At 40.1% G+C, this 19,842-nt stretch overlaps 1 protein-coding gene across 11 annotated transcripts in view; it reads right to left on the bottom strand.

Annotated features, from left to right (window-relative positions):
- Nucleotides 1-424: 424 nt before the first annotated feature.
- BLTP1 (bridge-like lipid transfer protein family member 1) overlaps nucleotides 425-19,842 on the bottom strand; it is a 141,900-nt gene continuing 122,482 nt past the window's right edge. For all 11 annotated transcript variants that reach the window (XM_072119351.1, XM_072119355.1, XM_072119356.1 and 8 more), the window contains 15 exons: nucleotides 19,328-19,526; nucleotides 17,364-17,567; nucleotides 15,723-15,902; nucleotides 15,258-15,395; nucleotides 14,534-14,779; nucleotides 12,151-12,304; nucleotides 11,466-11,623; nucleotides 10,413-10,605; nucleotides 9,796-10,013; nucleotides 8,312-8,563; nucleotides 7,350-7,553; nucleotides 4,032-4,226; nucleotides 2,663-2,797; nucleotides 2,315-2,480; nucleotides 425-1,165 (listed from right to left, as the gene is read on the bottom strand). In XM_072119351.1, coding sequence (XP_071975452.1) covers nucleotides 949-1,165; nucleotides 2,315-2,480; nucleotides 2,663-2,797; nucleotides 4,032-4,226; nucleotides 7,350-7,553; nucleotides 8,312-8,563; nucleotides 9,796-10,013; nucleotides 10,413-10,605; nucleotides 11,466-11,623; nucleotides 12,151-12,304; nucleotides 14,534-14,779; nucleotides 15,258-15,395; nucleotides 15,723-15,902; nucleotides 17,364-17,567; nucleotides 19,328-19,526 — 2,859 coding nt within the window. In that variant the 3' untranslated portion in view covers nucleotides 425-948. The remainder of the gene's footprint in view (nucleotides 1,166-2,314; nucleotides 2,481-2,662; nucleotides 2,798-4,031; nucleotides 4,227-7,349; nucleotides 7,554-8,311; nucleotides 8,564-9,795; nucleotides 10,014-10,412; nucleotides 10,606-11,465; nucleotides 11,624-12,150; nucleotides 12,305-14,533; nucleotides 14,780-15,257; nucleotides 15,396-15,722; nucleotides 15,903-17,363; nucleotides 17,568-19,327; nucleotides 19,527-19,842) is intronic.

Here is a 19,842-nt window from a genome sequence, read left to right as displayed (position 1 = left end):
GACATCTCTCTTCAAAGTTCATTGTCTGGGTGATACCACCAAACTGTGTCATGAAATAAACATGAACACGGAAGGTATGTATCTGCTTTACAACATACTGGTAGTGGTATGTTAGGCAATCTTTTGCTGACAAGTTTCCTTTAATGTTTTAGGAGTCCTGTGAGGATTAGGTTTGCCATTTACGCTAAGATTTTGTTTCAAGTTATATAGATGTATATACCGTAGTAGATCCCAGAGTTTAGGAATGTACTCATACAATGTGATATATGACAACATATTTGCCTTCAGATTGATATTGGTGTGATAACTGAATATACACTGACTGTGTGAAAGACCATATTCAGTCTTACAGTCTTTGTATATACAGTATAAATGTACCTACTTTATAAAATAAGGAAACAATATATCCACATAGAGCAGCAGATTTAAAGTTGTCAACAATTTATTGTTATGGCCAACGAAAAAAGTCAAAAAAATTCACAGTTAATATTCTGCAGTCATTACAGAAAAAATATTGCACATAATAAAAAACACAACTGCAGACATTTTACAGTGTCAAATCCTAGTTTTTAGTCAAAAATATACATAATCATGCAATGCTTTATCCTTTGTGGAAAAGGCAGCATGCACTATGGTAAACAGGTACATTCACAACGGAATTATCAAACCCCTCTCATCCCTGAGTCTTCTTTCTATTGAGATGTATACAGTGCTGGTGGGGATTCACCTTACCCTCAGCCAAAACATATGGGAACTAGATTCACAAAGTGACAGACATTGCAGTAGAATAGCACATCAAATCTAAGGCCAAATGTGCACTCCAAGGAAGAGAGGAAAAGTCCACAGGGATGAGAGATGATAGCAGGTTCTCCTAACCCATATCTTCCTGTACAATATAAAAAACAACTCAGTCATTTGATCTTAGTCATTTGTTCACTTTGTACATGTTCAGTGCTCCTCTTTGTCCTTTCCTTTCTTCTCCTTCTCATCTTGTAAAGCTGATCCAAGCTTTTTGATGAGGACGGACAGGACTTTGTCCAGAGGATCCATTACTCCACGCTGAAGCCATTTGGGAATGGTGGTTCTTGCATGGTGGAAACCTAACTTCTGAAGTATGTAGTCAACACCCACTGGATCGATTTTCCTTCCTGTCCAAGAAATAAGTCTATTGGGGAATAAAATATAAAAAATACATATTATAGAAAGGTGTTAATTCTTGTACACAATTACTCTCATTTATCTGATCTATGTGCAGTCATGTACTGAGATCTACAATACAAGGCTTAGAATAAATTCCCAGGTCCTCAATTATCTTTGTAGTCTCCAGTAATGCTGTTCAGACAAGGATACCACTGGTCTGTGGTGAAACAATCAGAGGCCGGTATATGGAATCTATTAGAGAATTATTTTAGTTAGTATCATTTGTTTTCTTTTTCTAGAAAACTGTAAGAGATTGGGCCTTCCTCTTATGATTCAAGAAAACAGTGGTAAGAATTGGACCTATCCACTGGTGATTAGGCATTAATGGATATATAATCCATATTTTATGGTTTTCTAGGAAATGTATCCCTTGTTGGCATAATAAAATTTACTAAGAGGCTCCGTAAGTAAATCTAGAGGTTGTCTCTGCCGGTGGAGCTTTATACATAGTACAGACCTCTATGTAATCAGTCAGTTATGTGGGTTCCTATCTTTGTGTTACTTCTCATCACTCTTGTGAGCTTCACATATTTCTCTTTCCCCTTACGAGGAAGGTGCAACTCCTTTCCTCTATATCAGTGGTGGCAAACCGATGGCATGGGAGCCAAATGTGGCACTCTGACCCCTCTCCATGCACACCCAGGCTGTCACACCCCATCACAGAGTTCTCCAGACAAGACTTACGTCCTCCTGCAGTCCCTTGCAGCCCAGGATGTGCTGTGTTTTCAGCATGTTCCGTTTTACAGCGACACATACTGTGCCGTCTTTGACTACAGGAGGATGTAGAAGGAGTGGACATAGCTAGAGCTCCAACGATTCTTCCTTTTCATGGGACCTTGAAGGGAAGCTAAACTGAATTTCTCCACTTTCTTTCTACTGTATTGGTTTACTCATGACGCTGATGCGATTAATAGCTGTGACAGAGCAGGGGCAGATAACTTGCTTCTTTGTGATAAATAAGTGGTTAATTGGTTGTAGGTTAGAAACTCTGTTCTCACTCACTGCTCTATATGGTTTCCTTACACATAGATCAATTGTTGAGATGAAAATAAATCTCATTTGCACATTTGCTGATTATTTAAGTAAAAGAACCAAATATTGAAGGAAGAAATACCTAAGTGTGGGCTCCAGGTGCCACGTATTGCACATGAACTCCCTCCAGTCCACATAAGTGTAATTTGAGTTCTCCTCTTTATCCTTCTCAGAAGAGCTGTCCTCAATCTGTATGACAGGACTCTTCTGCCCAGGGCGTGTTGTGAAGACTCGTGGTGGGAAAATAACTGGATAAAACATAATATAGTATTTAGTGGCTATATACTGTACTAGGAAAACAATATAGAAGAAATGTCCAACAAAGTGCTTGACTACTATTATCCATATGTTGTTATCGAACCAATTAATCTGTAGCTCATAAACAAGTACATTAATTAGCCAAATTTATTCAGTTGAAGAAGAGATTTACCGTTCTCTTTTTCCTTGAGATAAGCAGATACCAGATCATGCAGAAATATTATAAGTTCGGCATCCATTGTGACACAGATATGATCTGTAAACTCTGTTACAACACTGCACTCCACTTTTGGTTTGCTGTCAACATCTGTAAGATACAAAGTGAAAGGTAAATGCAAAGCTACCCAACAATCCAAATCATTTACATATATATTATTATTAGATATACTATGCATATATTGTCCATACACACATTGTTATATAATCTGTGTGTAAGTCCACACTAAAAGTGAGCAATGCAGTTCCACCCACTCTCACTGTCACTAGAACATCTTGTTTAAGTGCAACAGTCACTGTACTATTTTTCCAAATTCTTAGATGTTTGTTGTACTATAAGATGCACCCCAGTTTTAGTCTTCCAAAAAATAAGATTTATTTCACAACAATTAAAATATTCCTGTTGGTCGAACAAAAGCACAGCACACACAGATCTACTACATCCATACATTTAGACACACAGCTCTGCTACATCCACACATTTACACAGCTCACCTATATACACAAACAGAAAAAGGAACACACTCAGCACTGCTATACATAAACACATAGGAACACATTGGGCACTGCTACATACACAAATACAAACATAAGGAGCACATAGGGCACAAATATACACATAAACACACACACACACACAGTTATGCTATACACACATAAATAACACACATTGAACACTACTTATATATGAATACATACATACATACATACACACACACACACACACAAACCAACCATCCTCCCCTCCTCTTCTTCTTACCCTGTATAAGTGCAGCATGTCCCTATTCTCGGCAGCATGAGGACCTTCAGTGATGTAGGAAGCATATGATAAGTCACACACTTCTGACATGACCACAGGTCCTGGAGGTGATATCTAGGTCTGAACACCAGGGAGGAGGAGTGCAGAGGCTCTCCTCTCTAGGAGATCAGGTGAATCGCTATTTCAGCGATCTCCATTACAGCGGTCTGGAGGGTCTGGCAGTGCTGGATCCTCCTGACCTTCGGACTATAAGACACAGGCACTTTTCAACAAGATTTTTTTCTAGCTGAAAAGTGCATCTTACAGTCGGAAAAATACAGTACATTTATGCTTCTAGTAATGTGATTGTTCTAGCAGCCATCAGTCACTGACTTAACCAGGAAGGTGGGAGATCGCTCCTTTTTTGTATCCAATAGATAAAAATGAGTCAGTTGCACACGTAAAGAGTAACTAAACATTTGAAGGTATTTTTTTTATTGCAGAAATGGATAGAGCAGATGAAAATAGTAAACTTTTCAATATACTTCTAAGAGATATGTGTTTTCATTTGGTTTACAGGCATTACCTTGGAGTGTGGGCTCCTGAGGTTCCTGTACATGTATTGACTTAAAGTCCAGCTGCATTCTGGGTAATGCAAAGATGGTTTCTGTCTCATGGTTATAGCTGGATCCTCCACGAAAACCACTCAATAAACTTGCATTTTTCACCGCTGTGCTGCTCTCTGGATTGTTTGCATCAACATTCCTCAGCAAGTTCAGCTCTAGAAAATATGAACAGTAAATGGCATATGGTTAAATAAAAATAAACTAATACATATATACACACACATATGTGTTATACTGGGCTCTTAAAGACAGGGCCGGTTCTAGACAAAGTGGGGCCCTGGGCAAAACTAAAAGTGGGGCCCCAAAATAAAACTATTTTATGACCAGTCACAGTCAGCAAGAGGCTCCTTTAGTATGGTAAAACAAACTGTAATATGAGAATTTTATAGGAGATAGATAAATGATAGGGAGATTTATGGGCAGCATGGTGGCTCTGTGATTAGCACTACAGCCTTGCAGCGCTGGTCAACATCTGCAAAGATTTTGTATGTTCTCTCTGTGTCTGCGTGGGTTTCCTCCGGGTCCTTTGGTTTCCTCCCACACTCCAAAAAATGACTGGTAGGCCGATTAGACTTGTGAGGCCCATTGGGAAGAGGGACCGATATTTTCTGAAAGCAGACACTTGCCCCATTTTCAAAATTGCATCAAAGATTTTATAGACATAGACGCCTTCATGCAATTTTGATTCAAATTGAAACATTTTATTAAAAATACTTAAAATTTGACTTTGATGGCAAAAAATTTGATACAAACATGGACATTTGTAGAGTTCACAAATGTGCCCTATTGATATGTTCACATGAATAAATCCACATAATATCACTAAAACTGTAATAACTAGATATCTGCTGTTCAGCTAGACATTTTTAGACAGTCACAACCTGCAAAATATATCAATAAAACAGAATAAAAAGTAAAGGCGCCATAAAACCTATATAATTTTGAAAGCAGACAACCAGGCGATGCATTTGGCAATTAACATTCAAAATTTCCTCTAAAATATGTACAAATCCAGAATACTTATATAAAGAAAATCTTTCCTAAAACAGTAAGATGTGAGGAGAACATACATACCCCACATGTGTATATTCACCAAAATATGCAGCAAAGGGAACTGCAGAAAATTCACACAGATGTATCATTGTCTGTTCCTTACACAATGGTTACCCAAATAAATAACTATATATCCATAAACCTCTCTAATGAGATAATAAGTCACATTTAGATATGCGCCATTGTATTAGCTGCACAGTAACAGAACCCTCCGCGCTTCATAAGAATGAAAGTGAGAATGTCATAACATAGGTGTAAATATTGGAGGATGGTGAGAAATAAAAACTTTATTCCACGACATGTGTGTGTTTTTGGTGTTACATATAACTTTATGGACATGTTCTGGTCGCGGTGTAGTCACATTAAGCGAAGAGGATTGAATGTTCATCGTATCAGTCAATTTTCCCAACAAAAAAATAACTATCACAAAATAAAAGGGAATAAGAGAGAATGGGCCACATTTATCACTTTTGTCCGCCTAAGAGTAGTAGTTGCGCCTAAATTCTGTCGCACTGTTTTCCAGAATTATCACAAGCTACAACCATCTGTGATAAGGTAATTTTCTGCCTCTTATTTACTTTACTTTAAAACTGTTTAGGCGCAATTTTGGCGCAGTTTAGGTGCAATGTTAGATTCGGGCACTTACATGTGATCCTGCTACAAGCTCCTCTCTGCTTCTCCCACAGCCCAGAATGAAGATAACACTCACAGCAGCACCCAGGTGTGTGACACCCTGCACCCAGTGACCTCCTCAGCAGTGGCTTCTCCTGGAGGGGATCCCCCAGTGCTGGTCCCCTGCTGCACCCCTGTAATTCTGCACAGTATCCCCCTCAGACACACTGGTGATACTGTGCAGAATTACATGGGGGACACTTGTCAGTACTATGTGCAACATTCTGTAACGTTCTCTTCTCTCTTGCTCTTGCTTTGAGCTCAGGATTCTGCAGAATGTTTTGTAAATAGAAGGTGATGAACTGTAAATAGAGTCTGCAGCTCCTGTCTGCAGAGTATCTAATGACTGTATTATCTGTACTAGTGTCTGCAGAGTATCTCATGTCTGTATGATCTGTTCTAGTGTCTGCAGTGTCTGGCTGAGCTTTGCTGCTAGAAATGAGCTGTTCTGCAAAGGGGCTCAGTGCTTTCTTCTCAGATAACGCCACCTTCGGGCTGGAGTGTTTTTGTGCCCGTTTTTGCGCCTAAATGAAAAGTCGCAAGTGATGAATATCATTAGGCGCATCAAAACATCTGGATTGCTAGGATAAATGAGGGAAAACTGGTTATTTTTGCTGCGCAGCTAGTTTGGCATTTAGTCGCAAAAATGGCACAAAAACGGTGCGCCTGAATGAAAAGGCGCAAAAACAACAGAAAAAAACGATTGATACATGTGGCCCAAAGTGTGTTCTTAGATTTGCATAGAGAAGGGTTAAAAACATGAATATTAGTTGATATAATCCCTTCTCAAAATGTAGTGCTAGTAACATATAAAGTGAATATTTCCATTATCTGTGAGGAGCACCAGCTCCTGTGTGCAGCAAATGCTCCCGCAGCCTGATGGCTAAGAATCTGGAGATGGGGGAGACAGTTCAGGGGGCTGTATCTCTGGTTCTGTGACTCATAGAAACTCACTTCTTTTTTCCTATGAAAGAAGAGAGTCTCCTCTTTTATATGAATATAAATTTGTGTTTCTAAAATGTAGAAAAACGGAGATATTTATATATAAAAATGGCACCTGATATCCTCACTTTAAACCTGAATATCTCTGGATCCCTGGCACCTAGAAACAAAATTCAAGATTCATTTGAAAGAAGAGATTCTCCCCTTTCTCCCTGGGGGCCCTGGGCAATTGCCACCTTTGCCTACCCATAGCGCCGGCCCTGCTTAAAGAACATTCACAAGTCTGTGAAATATCTGCAACATATGAGGCAGGTAAGCTTGTAGTCATAATATGTGGTCACCTTCAAGTAAACAAACTGCTCAGAAGCAGAGAGGAATAGATGGATATACCATACCTTCTGTAGCTTTTATTTGTGGAGACTGCATATTATAGAGGACCATGCAATACAACCTTTGCCGTTTGCTTCTAGTATCTCGCCAAGACCTCAAGATGTAGAAATAGGCTGCCCACCCAAAACATCAGGGATGCAGGGCTGGATATCTTAAAGAATTGTGACCTAATCAAATTATATATATAATATCAGAAAGTAAGTCTAAACAGTGAAACATACCTTCATTTCTCATGGCAGTGACATAGTTAAACCATTCTTTGACAGTGGCTACTCCATGTGGTGGGTTTTCATGACGTCTCCGTGTGATTTTAGTGATTGTTGCCATAGGGCTCTCCAGTGCTCCACAGGGCTTTGTGACCATTGTGTTGTGTCCAAGGTGAAAATCGAGGGTTTGTACAATGTACGTTGAGTGTTCACTTGAGCCTTTATAATAAGAGTTAATATTAATAACATTTATTACACAATTATAGAAGAGAGAGGCATACGTATTCATTCACAAATTAAGAAAGCAACAATTATTACCCTGTATTATAAATAAAATCCTTAAAGGGGTTTTCCCATCTCGGCATTTAAATTTAATTAAATTAATTTTCCATATGTAAACATTTCTTCAATTGGATGTTATTAAAACAATGTTCCTGTGTGAAGATAATTTCTCATAAATGTAGCCATGTTGTCCCTTAGAAACGAGATAGCTTCCTCAGAAACTACCACCTCACATTTTGGCAGCAATGGCCCTGCCTGACCACCCTGCCTGACTACGTAGCTTCACCCGTTCCTTACCACAGGACAGCTATGGGACATGCAGTAAGTCCAGGACATTTCATATACAAAAAACGTTTGTTTCTTGGTGCAATAATTCCAGTAGAGGTGGCCGCATCCAGGGACACAGTCTTGTTTCTAAGGGACCATATTACAACGTTTATGAGAAATTATCTTCACACAGGTAAATTTTCTTTTATGACATCCAATTGAAGACATTTTTATACAAGGAAGATTAATGACCCTGGATGTGAATGCCCAGACGAGAATACCCCTTTAAAGGCAAACAGATAAAACAATACTACAATATATGAACATCAAATTCCTTCACAGCCATAAATCCCTCATAACCTTGACAGCTAGACAGGAAAGAAATTAACTCCTTATGGAGAACATGTATCATAGGACTTCACAAGTACCTTCTTCCCAAATTTTTTGTGCTTCAGTCCAAAATGCAATATTTGGCTCTTCTAAGTGAAATAATGCCCAGGATTTTGAACGGAAATTGGGCCCATGGAAACACGCCAGTGTCATATGATTGCCATGTAGGCTCATTGAGCCTCCCAACTGAACAGTATCTTCTGGAAGGGGATTCTGAAACAAGGATATGTGGCAACCAGATATTATCTTCAGTACTCCTGGCCAGTGACGATGATGAGCTGCATCCAACACTGAAAAACACATGTTATGCAAAAAACTTTATTTAGGTATATTGTACTTTGCCTCCTATATCTTTTATTAAAATTTTCTGTTTACTACTTGACCTCTGCAAATGAAACTTCTGTATATATCTGAGTATAAGCCAAGTTTTTCCAGCACAAAAATTGGTTTGTACTTGAGTCTATAAAAATTAACACTGTACTCACCTTTCCGACACCCCCGCAGCTCCTCTTTTTACTTCCAGTGTTCTGGCTCCGTCTGCGCGATGCCAGCACCCACACTATGAAGTCACAAGCAGCAGCGCACAAACAATGTCTTCGGCAAGCAGCTGACGTCAAAGTGTGTTTACTGGCCGAGCTCGGAGACCCAAAGAAGGAGCCAGAGCACTGGAAGCAAGAAGAGGACCTGTGGTGGACACCAGAAAGGTGAGTTCTCGCAGCAGGGGCTGGCTGGCTATATACTGGGGGCCATGGGCTGGCTAGCTATATAATAGTGTGCATGGGCTGGTTATATACTGGGGGGAAGGGGACTGGCTAGCTATATACTGTGGGAAGGGGAATTGCTAGCTATATACTGGGGGGTATGGGCTGACTGGCTATATACTGGTGGTATGGTCTGGCTGGCTATACGCTGGGGGTATGGGCTGGCTGGCTATATACTGAGGGTATGGGCTAGCTATATACTAGGAGGTATGAGCTGGCTATATACTTAGGGGCATTGGCTGGCTGGTTATATACTAGGGGAATGGACTGGCTAGATACATACCAGAGGGCATGGGCTGGCCATATACTGTGGGGCAGGGGGCTGGCCAGCTATATACCGGAGGGTAAAGGGACTGGCTAGCTATATACTGGCTGGAGGCTGTGATCAATGAAATTGAAAAACACTTTACTATCAGAGAATAAAACAGGGCCAAGATACATTTTGAAAATTCAGCTATTGTGCTCAGCAATCCTCAGCTGCTCTCCTAGGACTGAATGGAGTGTCAGGGCGCATGCTCGCTCTGCCTTTCAACCCATTAGTGAGAACGGGATCCCCATTCTCCTAATTGCTGGGGGTCCCATTCTCATGATCAGTGGCGGTTCCAGCTGTCGGACCAACACTGATTAGGAAGTTATCTCATATCCTGTAGATTGGAGAAAACTGCTGAAGTTGGGACATCTTCTTTAATTGTCCACATGGTCATTTGCAGATTATTTAACTAGGTAAAGGTGAAAAAAAGAAAGAATGCCGCAACTCATACATTGTTCCCTTGAGTTCTTTTCCAAGTTGGTCACAACAGCCTTAGGTGGAAGATATGGAACAGGCCCCCAGGTAGACAGCGCACGCTTGCTCGTGTCAAACTGCTGGGTGAAAAATTCTTGCAACTTCATCCCAATTTTAATAAGGTCTGGAGTGGTTGACCGTGATATCATCACCTGAAAAATGTCCCACTGCAGGTCTCCATGGATAAATATCACACTAAGCAAAAAACAAATTGAAAATATTAACAAACTATTGATAAGGAAAGAATTATTGGAGGAATTATTGATTGCTAATATGTCTCTTAGAGTACTTTATTTATGGTTCAACATCAAAGTTAAATTTGTTACATTTGCATACAGCAAGTGTTATGGTCACATATAGTTTGCAACATTGATATATGTGTAACTAAATGACATCTTATTATACATGTTTAAAGCAAATATCACATTTGAAACACTAAGCATAGAAAGAACAGAACAACAGTTTATCCTATAAAACAAAAACGTAAAAATGTTTCACAGATAAAAGACACGACAGGGGGGAAAGAGGAATGACGGGGTAAGGGAGGAGACTAGGGAAATTGGAGGAGAGTACTTTATTTATCCATGTACGTACCTTTTGTCGGATATGCTTGTGTCCATTGGGGTGAATAGGTTAACGTTCCACTCATCTTGTAACTTGAGGTCTGCATTGCTGAAGATTCCCATAAGGATACTGGATCCCATGTAATCAACTCGAGCTTCTGTGGAGCCCATTGTGATCTGAATCTTATGACTGGGCTGTTGATTGGGATGTTCTGATATATGAGCTACAAAGAAACATTATACATCAGGACAAAGAGGAGAACGTTTTATGAGATTTTCAATATCTACGTGTAGCAAAACAGAATATAAAGAATTTTACACTTCAAATTCAACGAATTCAACTTAACTTCAGGTCTCAGTAATTAATCAATAAAGCCATACAATTCTATACATATTCATTCATTATTGTATACACAAATCCTTTAATATTCAGGAAGACTCCTTAAAGTGAACCTGTCACCAGGAGACCCATTTTTAGGACTCCCCCAGTTCCCACAGAGCATGGTACATACACTGCTAAAGTGTTTTTGTATAAAAAATAGGTTTTACAGAAAAAAAAGATAAGTTATATTGTACCTTTCATTAGCTTCTGCTGTGTGACTAGGCACTCGTCCCCTGGGAGTGGCTGGAAAGGAGCAGTTTCCCAAGGGTGACCTTTTCAAATAAATGATAACACCCATCACTTGGCTTAGCGACGCCCCCTTCTCCTCTACAGCCAATCTGAGTGAGGGGAGTTATTCATATATTTGAAAAGGACACATGGAGGAGCATTTTCCCAAGGGTGGGGGGAACTGCTCCTTTCCGCCACTCCCAGAGGACAAGTGCCTAGTCACGCAGCAGACGCTAATGAAAGGTACAAAATAACAAATCTTTTTTTCTGTAAAACCTATTTTTTTTTTTATACAAAAACACTTTGGCAGTGTATGTTCTATGCTCTGTGGGGACTGGGGGAGTGCTAAAAATGTGTCTCCTGGTGACAGGTTCCCTTTAAGGTTTGAGGAGCCTATTGCTTCCCACAAGGCTGCAATGAGGACCACTTTCTTCAAGTGTGCAAGTGCTTGAAATAGTTTGAAGGTCAACTTACCAACCATCTCTAAGGTATTAACATCTATTGTACCACCGACAACCCCCCCTCTGGAGTCCAGTTGAGATCTTCCCAGGCCTACAGACATACTGATTTCCCGGTCTCTATTACTTCCCACAGACAGACGACCTTGGCTTTTTAGTCCACTTGTGGTCCATCTGTAAACAATGAAATTTGATTAAACATTTATACTCCCTTCTATTGCTCCCATAACAATCAAAGCTTTACAATCATTAAAGAGAATTTTTTGACAATCTTTGTTTTGACTCTGTAAAACCAGATAACAAAATATAGAACTTTTTTGTCTAATTTGTTTTTATGTTCTGTGGATTTTTTCTCCTATTCTTCTATCCATGGTGATGGTGGCTGCAATCTTTCCTGAGTTTTAGTATCAACAATTATTAATATTATTTACAGTTCCTCGTGGACAGGGTCATTGGTCTGGAGCGGAATCATCAAAATCTATGAACAGTTTTCTGGATATGCTTCAGTACAGATATGAGGGGTAAATAAGCTGTGATATTATATTATTATTTTCGTTAATTTATCCCACTCATTTGAAATCAACAAAATCATTCAAAATCATTTATTCAAAATCAAAATCAACTGAATAAATAAAGCTAGTTGTCAGATGTCATAGGTCATAACTCAGGTCTTCATGCTGTGGTCACTCATGTCTACTTACGTTGTATTTCCCATAACATTACTCATATTCATCTGAACGTTTAGCTGCTTCAGATTGATAGCAAAGACCACAAGTGTTTCCCACGGTGACCCCTGCTGGCTGGATGGTTTACTGGCCTTGCTGAATGACGGTGTGGAAGTCTTTGTGACAGAATCTGAATGAGAACAACATAGAAAACACTTGTTTGAGTACAGCATAGGAGTTTGTTTCTGTACACTTGTGGAGGACAGAATTTACAGCATAATGTAAAAAATATAATGGCAAGCGGCTGATGCCATAGTGTGTACGCCGGCAGCACGCAGGGAGATGGAGCTGGACCACCGGAAAAAAGCTGAGGACCTTTGTTCTCACCTTTCCTACGACCCCCAGAGTATTTTGTTTTTATTTATAGGCTGTGCATACTCTGGGTAGGGGGCTGGCTATATACTGGGGGGCATGGGCAGGCAACTACATACTGGAGGGCATGGGCGGACAACTACATACTGAAGGGGATGGGCAGGCAACTACATACTGGAGGCATGGACAGGCAACTACATACTGGAGGGCATGGACAGGCAACTACATACTGGAGGGCATGGACAGGCAACTACATACTGGAGGGCATGGACAGGCAACTACATACTGGAGGGCATGGACAGGCAACTACATACTGGAGGGCATGGACAGGCAACTACATACTGGAGGGCATGGACAGGCAACTACATACTGGGGGGCATGGGCTGACTAGCTACATACTGGGGGGCATGGGCTGACTAGCTACATACTGGGGGGCATGGGCTGGTAACCACATACTGGGGGGCATGGGCTGGTAAATACATACTGGGGAGCATGGGCAGGCTAGCTATATACAGGGGGGCATGGGCAGGCTAGCTGTATACAGGGGGGCATGGGCAGGCTAGCTATATACAGGGGGGCATGGGCAGGCTAGCTATATACTGGGGGGCATGGGCAGGCTAGCTATATACTGGAGGGCATGGGCAGGCTAGCTATATACTGGGGGGCATGGGCTGGCTAACTACATACTTGGGGGCATGGGCAGGCTAGCTACATACTGCGGGGCATGGGCAGGCTAGCTACATACTGCGGGGCTTGGGCAGGCTATATAGTGGGGGGCTTGGGCTGGCAATATACTGGGGGGCATGGGCTGGCTATATACTAGAGGGCAAGGGGCTGAATAATGATTTACTTGGTGGAGCCTGTGAGCAATGCATTTCCCACCCTAGGTTTATACTTGATTTAATAGGCTTTCCCAGTTTGTGTTAAAATTATACTTGGGTTGGCTTATACTCGAGTATATATGGAAATTCATTTAACATAAAAGTTTGTTTGTCCTTCTATTCAAATACGCTCTTTAAATGTTTTAACAGTGAAAACTAAATGTGTAGAAATATTGTCACTTCTAAATTTTATTTATTCTCAAAAATAAAAAAAAAACCCTTAATGAGCGGCACCGTGTAAAAAGTCATTCCTTGAAGCTGCTGCCAGAGTTGAAAAAACACCTAACATGTTCCTTTTAAGTACATATCTCTGGCCTGCTTTCAGCGGACTCCATCATGGGCATCTAGAGGCTGTTCTATCTCTACCTGCCAGTGTAATAGTCCTCGTATACTCCTTCAAAATGTAAGTAACCAGAAGTATACAATCAGGAGGCTGCTCTGTCACCTCCATCATTATCACTCTATGACAGAAGCTTCTCTCATCATCAGTAAATGCTATGATAAGTTTTGTGCTCCCTTCTGTGGAAACGGTGTTGTATAATTTACCAGTAGGGAGTGAACAACCTCTGGTCTGATATACAAATCCATGTGATTTGTACCAGATCAGAGTGAGATCACTTTACCTAAGTGACAAGGAATTTGCACATCAGAAGCAATACCTAAATAAGGTAATACTCCCTTTGGCACATGTATCATTTGTTTTCTTTTGCCTCTTTTAAAGTTGGCTGAAGTCGGCATACTTTAGCAGTGCTATGTAGCTTTTTAAATTTGGCATTGTCATGGATGGTTTTTTCCTTTGTCTCTGATTTGCACATATTTTTTTAACAATTTTTGCGACTTTTTAGGTGCATGTATGGAAGAATAGGTCGGGTGTTCTTCAATTTGTGTCTTAAAAAACTCTAATTTGCTCAAAGATAAGTCGCAAATCAAAGACACCATCAGTCTTATTGCAAATATACATTAGGAGCACTGCAACAGACACATCTACTGACACACTTCTTAAGATCCTGCCATAGACCCCCCCCCCCAAAAAAAAGGACTCCCAAAAAATGTGCAAAAAAGAAAAAAAACTTGTTAAAATAACAATACATGACCCCCACTGACTTGTACAAACTGGGGAACTGGTGATGTAATGAAAGGGAAAAGTCCTTGTGTAGAATGCTTACCCCTGCGTGGCACTGAGGAGTCAGACACACTTCTAGATCGAGTCACAGCTGGAGATTTCAAGGAGGCAGGGGACATGCTGCTGTTTGGTGCGTGTTCATTAAAAACATTGGGTGACTGAGCCATATGACTGAATGAAGCGGACTGACTGGGCTGCTCCCAAGTTCTACAGTACGCTTTGCGAGAGGATTCAGGAGACAGATGCTGGTTTACACCCTCAACAGAATCGGGAGTACCAGGTCCAGAAGCTTGAAGAAAAAATAAATAAACATTGTTACTGGACTAAGAAATTTACCACTCTTCTAAAAACTAGCATTTCCTATCACTTGTCATATGTCCCCTCTGTCATAGAGAAAGGCCCTTACTTCATTAAGAGTTGGATGACTTTTAGTGAATAGAGCCATCTCATGCGCCGTCATCTCAAATCTATACCAGCTAGCAACTAGTGCATACATTTCAGCTATAAAGACTCTTTCTGGCCTATATTACAATAAATTATTATAAATCTGACAGAGTCCATGTCCTCTGCTAACCACACCACAACATGCCATGTAGGTTGTTGGTGTAAAATAAATCATACATCTATTTAATAAATCAGTTATAATGAAAAGCCATAATTCATAACATGATTTATAAGGAGAACCATACAAATAAATGTATGCATGCTAAAGTGACAATTTCTGTATCACCCTCATCGTGAAGGGGAACAGGTTTTTATAACCTTACCTGGTAAATTGATGGTCTGGTCGCCAAGGAACAGTCGCCTTGCAATACTTCTTCTATACCAAGCCCTTGGAAATGCCAAGATTTCACTAAGACGGCGCATGTCATACTTGAATGATGCAGAGCCTATATCACAGACAGCTAAAGGGATAAAATAAGATGTATTTTCAAGTTGACCATAGAACCCCATCAATCAGATGTTAGAAGTGAATAAAGTGCTGTGCATAGTAGTGTTATTCATGGTATTGCAGCCTAGCCTTATCCCTATTCACTACAGACAGACCACATGCTTGATCATCACAGCTGTACATCAAAATGATGGTTGGTGGAGGAGCTAAGAGAGAGACCCAAGCCAAGTGATAACATCCAAAAGATGGTGATCATAAAAAAAAACAAAAAAACAAACCTGAACTTCCTGCGAATCCAAAAAAAAAAAGAAAAGAAAATTCTGTTATAATAATACTGTACCTGAGATGTTTATTAAAGTGGTATCCATTTTACTTGTTGCTTTATTAGCAGACACACTTTCAAAGAAGGAGGTTCCCCCAGAGCGCCTCATTCTGGACAAACTGACTTTGACAAACTCCAAATTAATACTGAGGGAGTCTTTTCGGCCAGTGACTGATGTAGGCTCTTCATCAACATTTCCTACAAACCAAGACAAAAATCCCTGTTACAATTTACATTACATACAAGTAACATCATGCTTCCCTCTGCATTTATTCTAAAAGAAATGGGGTAGAAAAGCTAGGAAGAAATTAAAATTAATTAAAAAAACAAAACTCAGGAAAGATTTTTTTTAAAAGAAAATGCCCTAATGGATCTAGGGACTCTCCCTTCTCTTTGTTGACCCAATGATGACATCAGTGGAATTACCAGAGCAATGGAAAATGATAGTAGGTCTTATTTAAAGGGGACTGCCAGAATATTTCCATTCCCTACATTTTTTATATTGTACATTGGCCAAGCTTCTCATACTAGTAGAATGCACAAAAGGGGATTATTTTCTTTAAACAAATGTTGTTTGTTGATGGCAATTAATTAAAAAATGACATAACCCACTCTAAATACATGTAATGCAAAAGTGTATTGTTTCTGCCAGACTGAAAACCTTGTAGAATTTAACTGCACCTTTAATAAACCAGACTACCCGTTCATGTTCACCTCTAGGCACAATCTGCCATGGTGCTGGATAGAAATCTTTACCTCTTCAATGACATGACTGGTACAACTGTATATTTATAACTCTAAGTGATTAAGAATCCATCCGTGCATCATGATTTCATGGTTACAATAGCTTGCTATGGCACCCAGAGCCCTATGAAAGGCCCAGGGACTGTTGTGTGTGCTAGGAGACCACCAGCCCCTTAGGGCTTAAGGTGTGCTTCCCAGCTACACTATTTATGACTAGAAGGCACATGATATGTAATAAATAGACGATAGATGCAGGTCCTATCTCTGGGACATGCAGCATCTTGAGAACGGGGGTCTGCTGACCACCTACCTGCAGCCAGGCAGACTGGAGAGTGTGTCATGCATGTGTGGCCACTCTTCATTCAAAAATATGGGGGCACAAGTGTATATAGTGGGCTATTTTCTTTGCTCCCATAGAGGTGAATAGAGAGACACAATTCACTCAACCTGGCTGCATGAGGTAAGCTGATCTTCGCTCCTGACTTATGACCTGAAAAAATGATATATGCAAGTCTGACCTATCATGTGGATAAATCTATTTAATTACCGTAGTGCATTATATAAAATAAATATATATTTTTAAAAAAATACAACCCATACCATAAAGGTGAACAGGTTTTTTATCCTGCATGGTAAAATGGATATCTTATGCGTCTCAAAACTGTCCTAATAAAAAACTAACGCCCCATAAATCTGTGTTCATTAAAAACTTCTGAAATTACAGTTTTTACAGTTACGTTACCAGAACATAAAACAACCAACACCGCTTTACATCTTTTAATTACTTTTCTCTAGCCCCCCCCCCACCCCATGTTAAGCAATAGGAGCAGCTTTGCCAGTCCAGAACTGCTGGCATACGTTACTGTGTGTTTTCTGTACACAATGTAGTAACTGGAATGGAGTCATTTATTTTACCTAAAACACTGGGTCCAGGAGCAAGACCAGAAACTGCAGATTTTTGCTTGCCAGCTCCATATGGATGAAACACATAAAGAGAAAAATCAGACATGCATGCAGTGAAGCTCAGCCCGGAAGAGTTGCTGCTTGAACTGGTCAGATCTGATTGGCTACTACTGTGCCGTGTTCTTCCAAGGGGGCTACCCATCCCTGGCGATGGCCCTGTAAATACAGAATTAAAAACTCAACTGTAGTCACGTTTATAAAACATGCAAAACCCCAAGGTGTTATTTCACATTAATCATTATTTCATTCTATAGGTCAGTGGTGGCGAACCGGTGGCACTCGGAGCCCTTTCTGTGGGCGCTCAGGCCATTGTCCAAGGACAGCATTCACCAAACACTGAATGTTCAACTTAAGAGATGCTGCTCTCAGTGCTATTTTAGGGTCAATAAACATTTATTGCAAAGTACAAGACAAATTACACAGGACTTAAAACTTGGACAGTACAAAAATATCCACAATAATATAGCATCATGACAATTATACAATGACATAATGAAGTAACTTGCAATTCTAATCTATGTGCCTTATAGGCATAACGTTACGTAAATTGAAACAAAATAGCTGCATCAAATAGGTCAAAGTCAGAATAAAAATGCATCAAAACTAACTAAGAAAACACTACATACATACATCTTCTCAGCGCTATTTTAAAGTGACACTTTATTGGGTGTTTGGAACTGCGGGGAAAGTAAGAAGGTGTTGACAGAACTGCATTATCTTTGGAGGTCGTCCTGCTGGACCCACCATTTCTTCCTGTACAGAGAGACCATGGAAAGAAGCTACAATGATAGTTTGAATTTGCCTTCCTTCTGTCAACTATACTGGTGGCCTCAGGCGGCCGATACAATTGAAAGATGTGGAAGAACAGGTAGCAGTAAGTTAAGGTATAAAATTCCATGCTGGCACTTCACGGTAAATAAGTGGATTTTGGATGTAGTTTGGGCACTCGGCCTGTAAAAGGTTCGCCATCACTGCTATAGGTGATTGGGAGTTTCACTTAAAGGGGTTTGCCACTCAAAAAATCTCTTAAATTAGACATGTTTCTGCATATATTTCTACCTGTGTCTCTGCTTCCATTAAGAGCTTCAGCCTTTCCCTGTTCTCACCATGCTGCCCTCTGCATGTATACACAGCTTCCTCTCTCTCTCACTGCTCCAACCTGTGCTAATGGTGTCACCCACTGTATCTTTATTTTTACTGTCCCTACTTACTGACTGACACAGGAAGAATAACGCTGCTGCTACTGCAGCTGCTCCTACTCATCAGTGCTCAGACATGTAAACAAAGAAGCATGGAGAGTTTGAAGACAGCACAAATGTAAGCATCACGAATACTGAATCACTTGCTGAACATTCAGTGATTATTATTAAATAATGTTACAATACAAGACTTAAAATACCAAACACAAATAAGATTCTGTCAGCACTTCTATGAATATTTGACACCAGCTAACTTCCAAGTTATGACCTAGTCGGAGACATGAATAATAAGCAAAGTTGCAAATTTCTACTTCTCGCGTTTCTTGGATCTTGGTGCAGCTTAAAGAGAACCTATCAGCTACCAGCTACAGGTTTATATGGACCTGTGGTTTAGGGTCCTAAATTGTCCTGTATCAGGGTTCTATGTGGCCCCAATTGCGATTAAAAAAAAAATGCATACCTAGATACACGTCTGATCAGAATGGAATGTGCTGAGAGAACTGGTTCAGGGAGCACAGGAGGGAAGAGGAATATAAATATTTTTTTTTTTATCGCACCTGCATAGGAACCTCGTTCAGGGAGATTTGGAGCACTAGACCACTGGTTCAGAAGGACCTGTGGGTGGTTTAGTGCCCAGAATCGCTCTGATATGGTCCCTTTAAAAAAACCCCTACACAGAGTATTTCCTAAAAGCCATATGCAATATAACTTGTATACCTGCAGTCCCCAACTTGTTCAGGCTCGCTTTTGATCCACTTGGCATAGAAAGATTACAGACACTGGACTCTGAAGGATAGGTCGCTCCTAGTGTTTCTAGTTCGCTTCGGTTTGACGAGAATACAAGATCTAATGATGGAAGCTTCAGCATACATTCAACCCGAGAAACTGGCAGGCAGCTAAACTTGATCTGAGAAGGCTGAAAGAGAAAAATTTTAATGATAAAAATCATAATAACATCAACAAATATAATTTATATGCACCTATATTCCTAGACTAGAACATTCTGATTTCTTAAAAACTTTGTTAAAAATTGGCATTGACAGCTTCCTTTTAACAGGACAAGTGTAGTATCATTTTGGAGGGCACCAAACAAGAATTTCAGGACAAAATAACTAAATTCAACAAACAAAATATTTGACATTGTATGTACCATATGAGCCTAGATATAGAAATGGTATCAGCTCTTAACCCCTTAGTGACCAGCCTATTAAATTAAAGATGTCCAAGCACTT

Source organism: Engystomops pustulosus, chromosome 1 (assembly GCF_040894005.1).
Source record: "Engystomops pustulosus chromosome 1, aEngPut4.maternal, whole genome shotgun sequence".
NCBI classification, from domain to species: Eukaryota; Metazoa; Chordata; class Amphibia; order Anura; family Leptodactylidae; genus Engystomops; species Engystomops pustulosus.
Note: the sequence above shows the minus strand (reverse complement) of the source record. Positions and strands in the feature narration are given on the sequence as shown.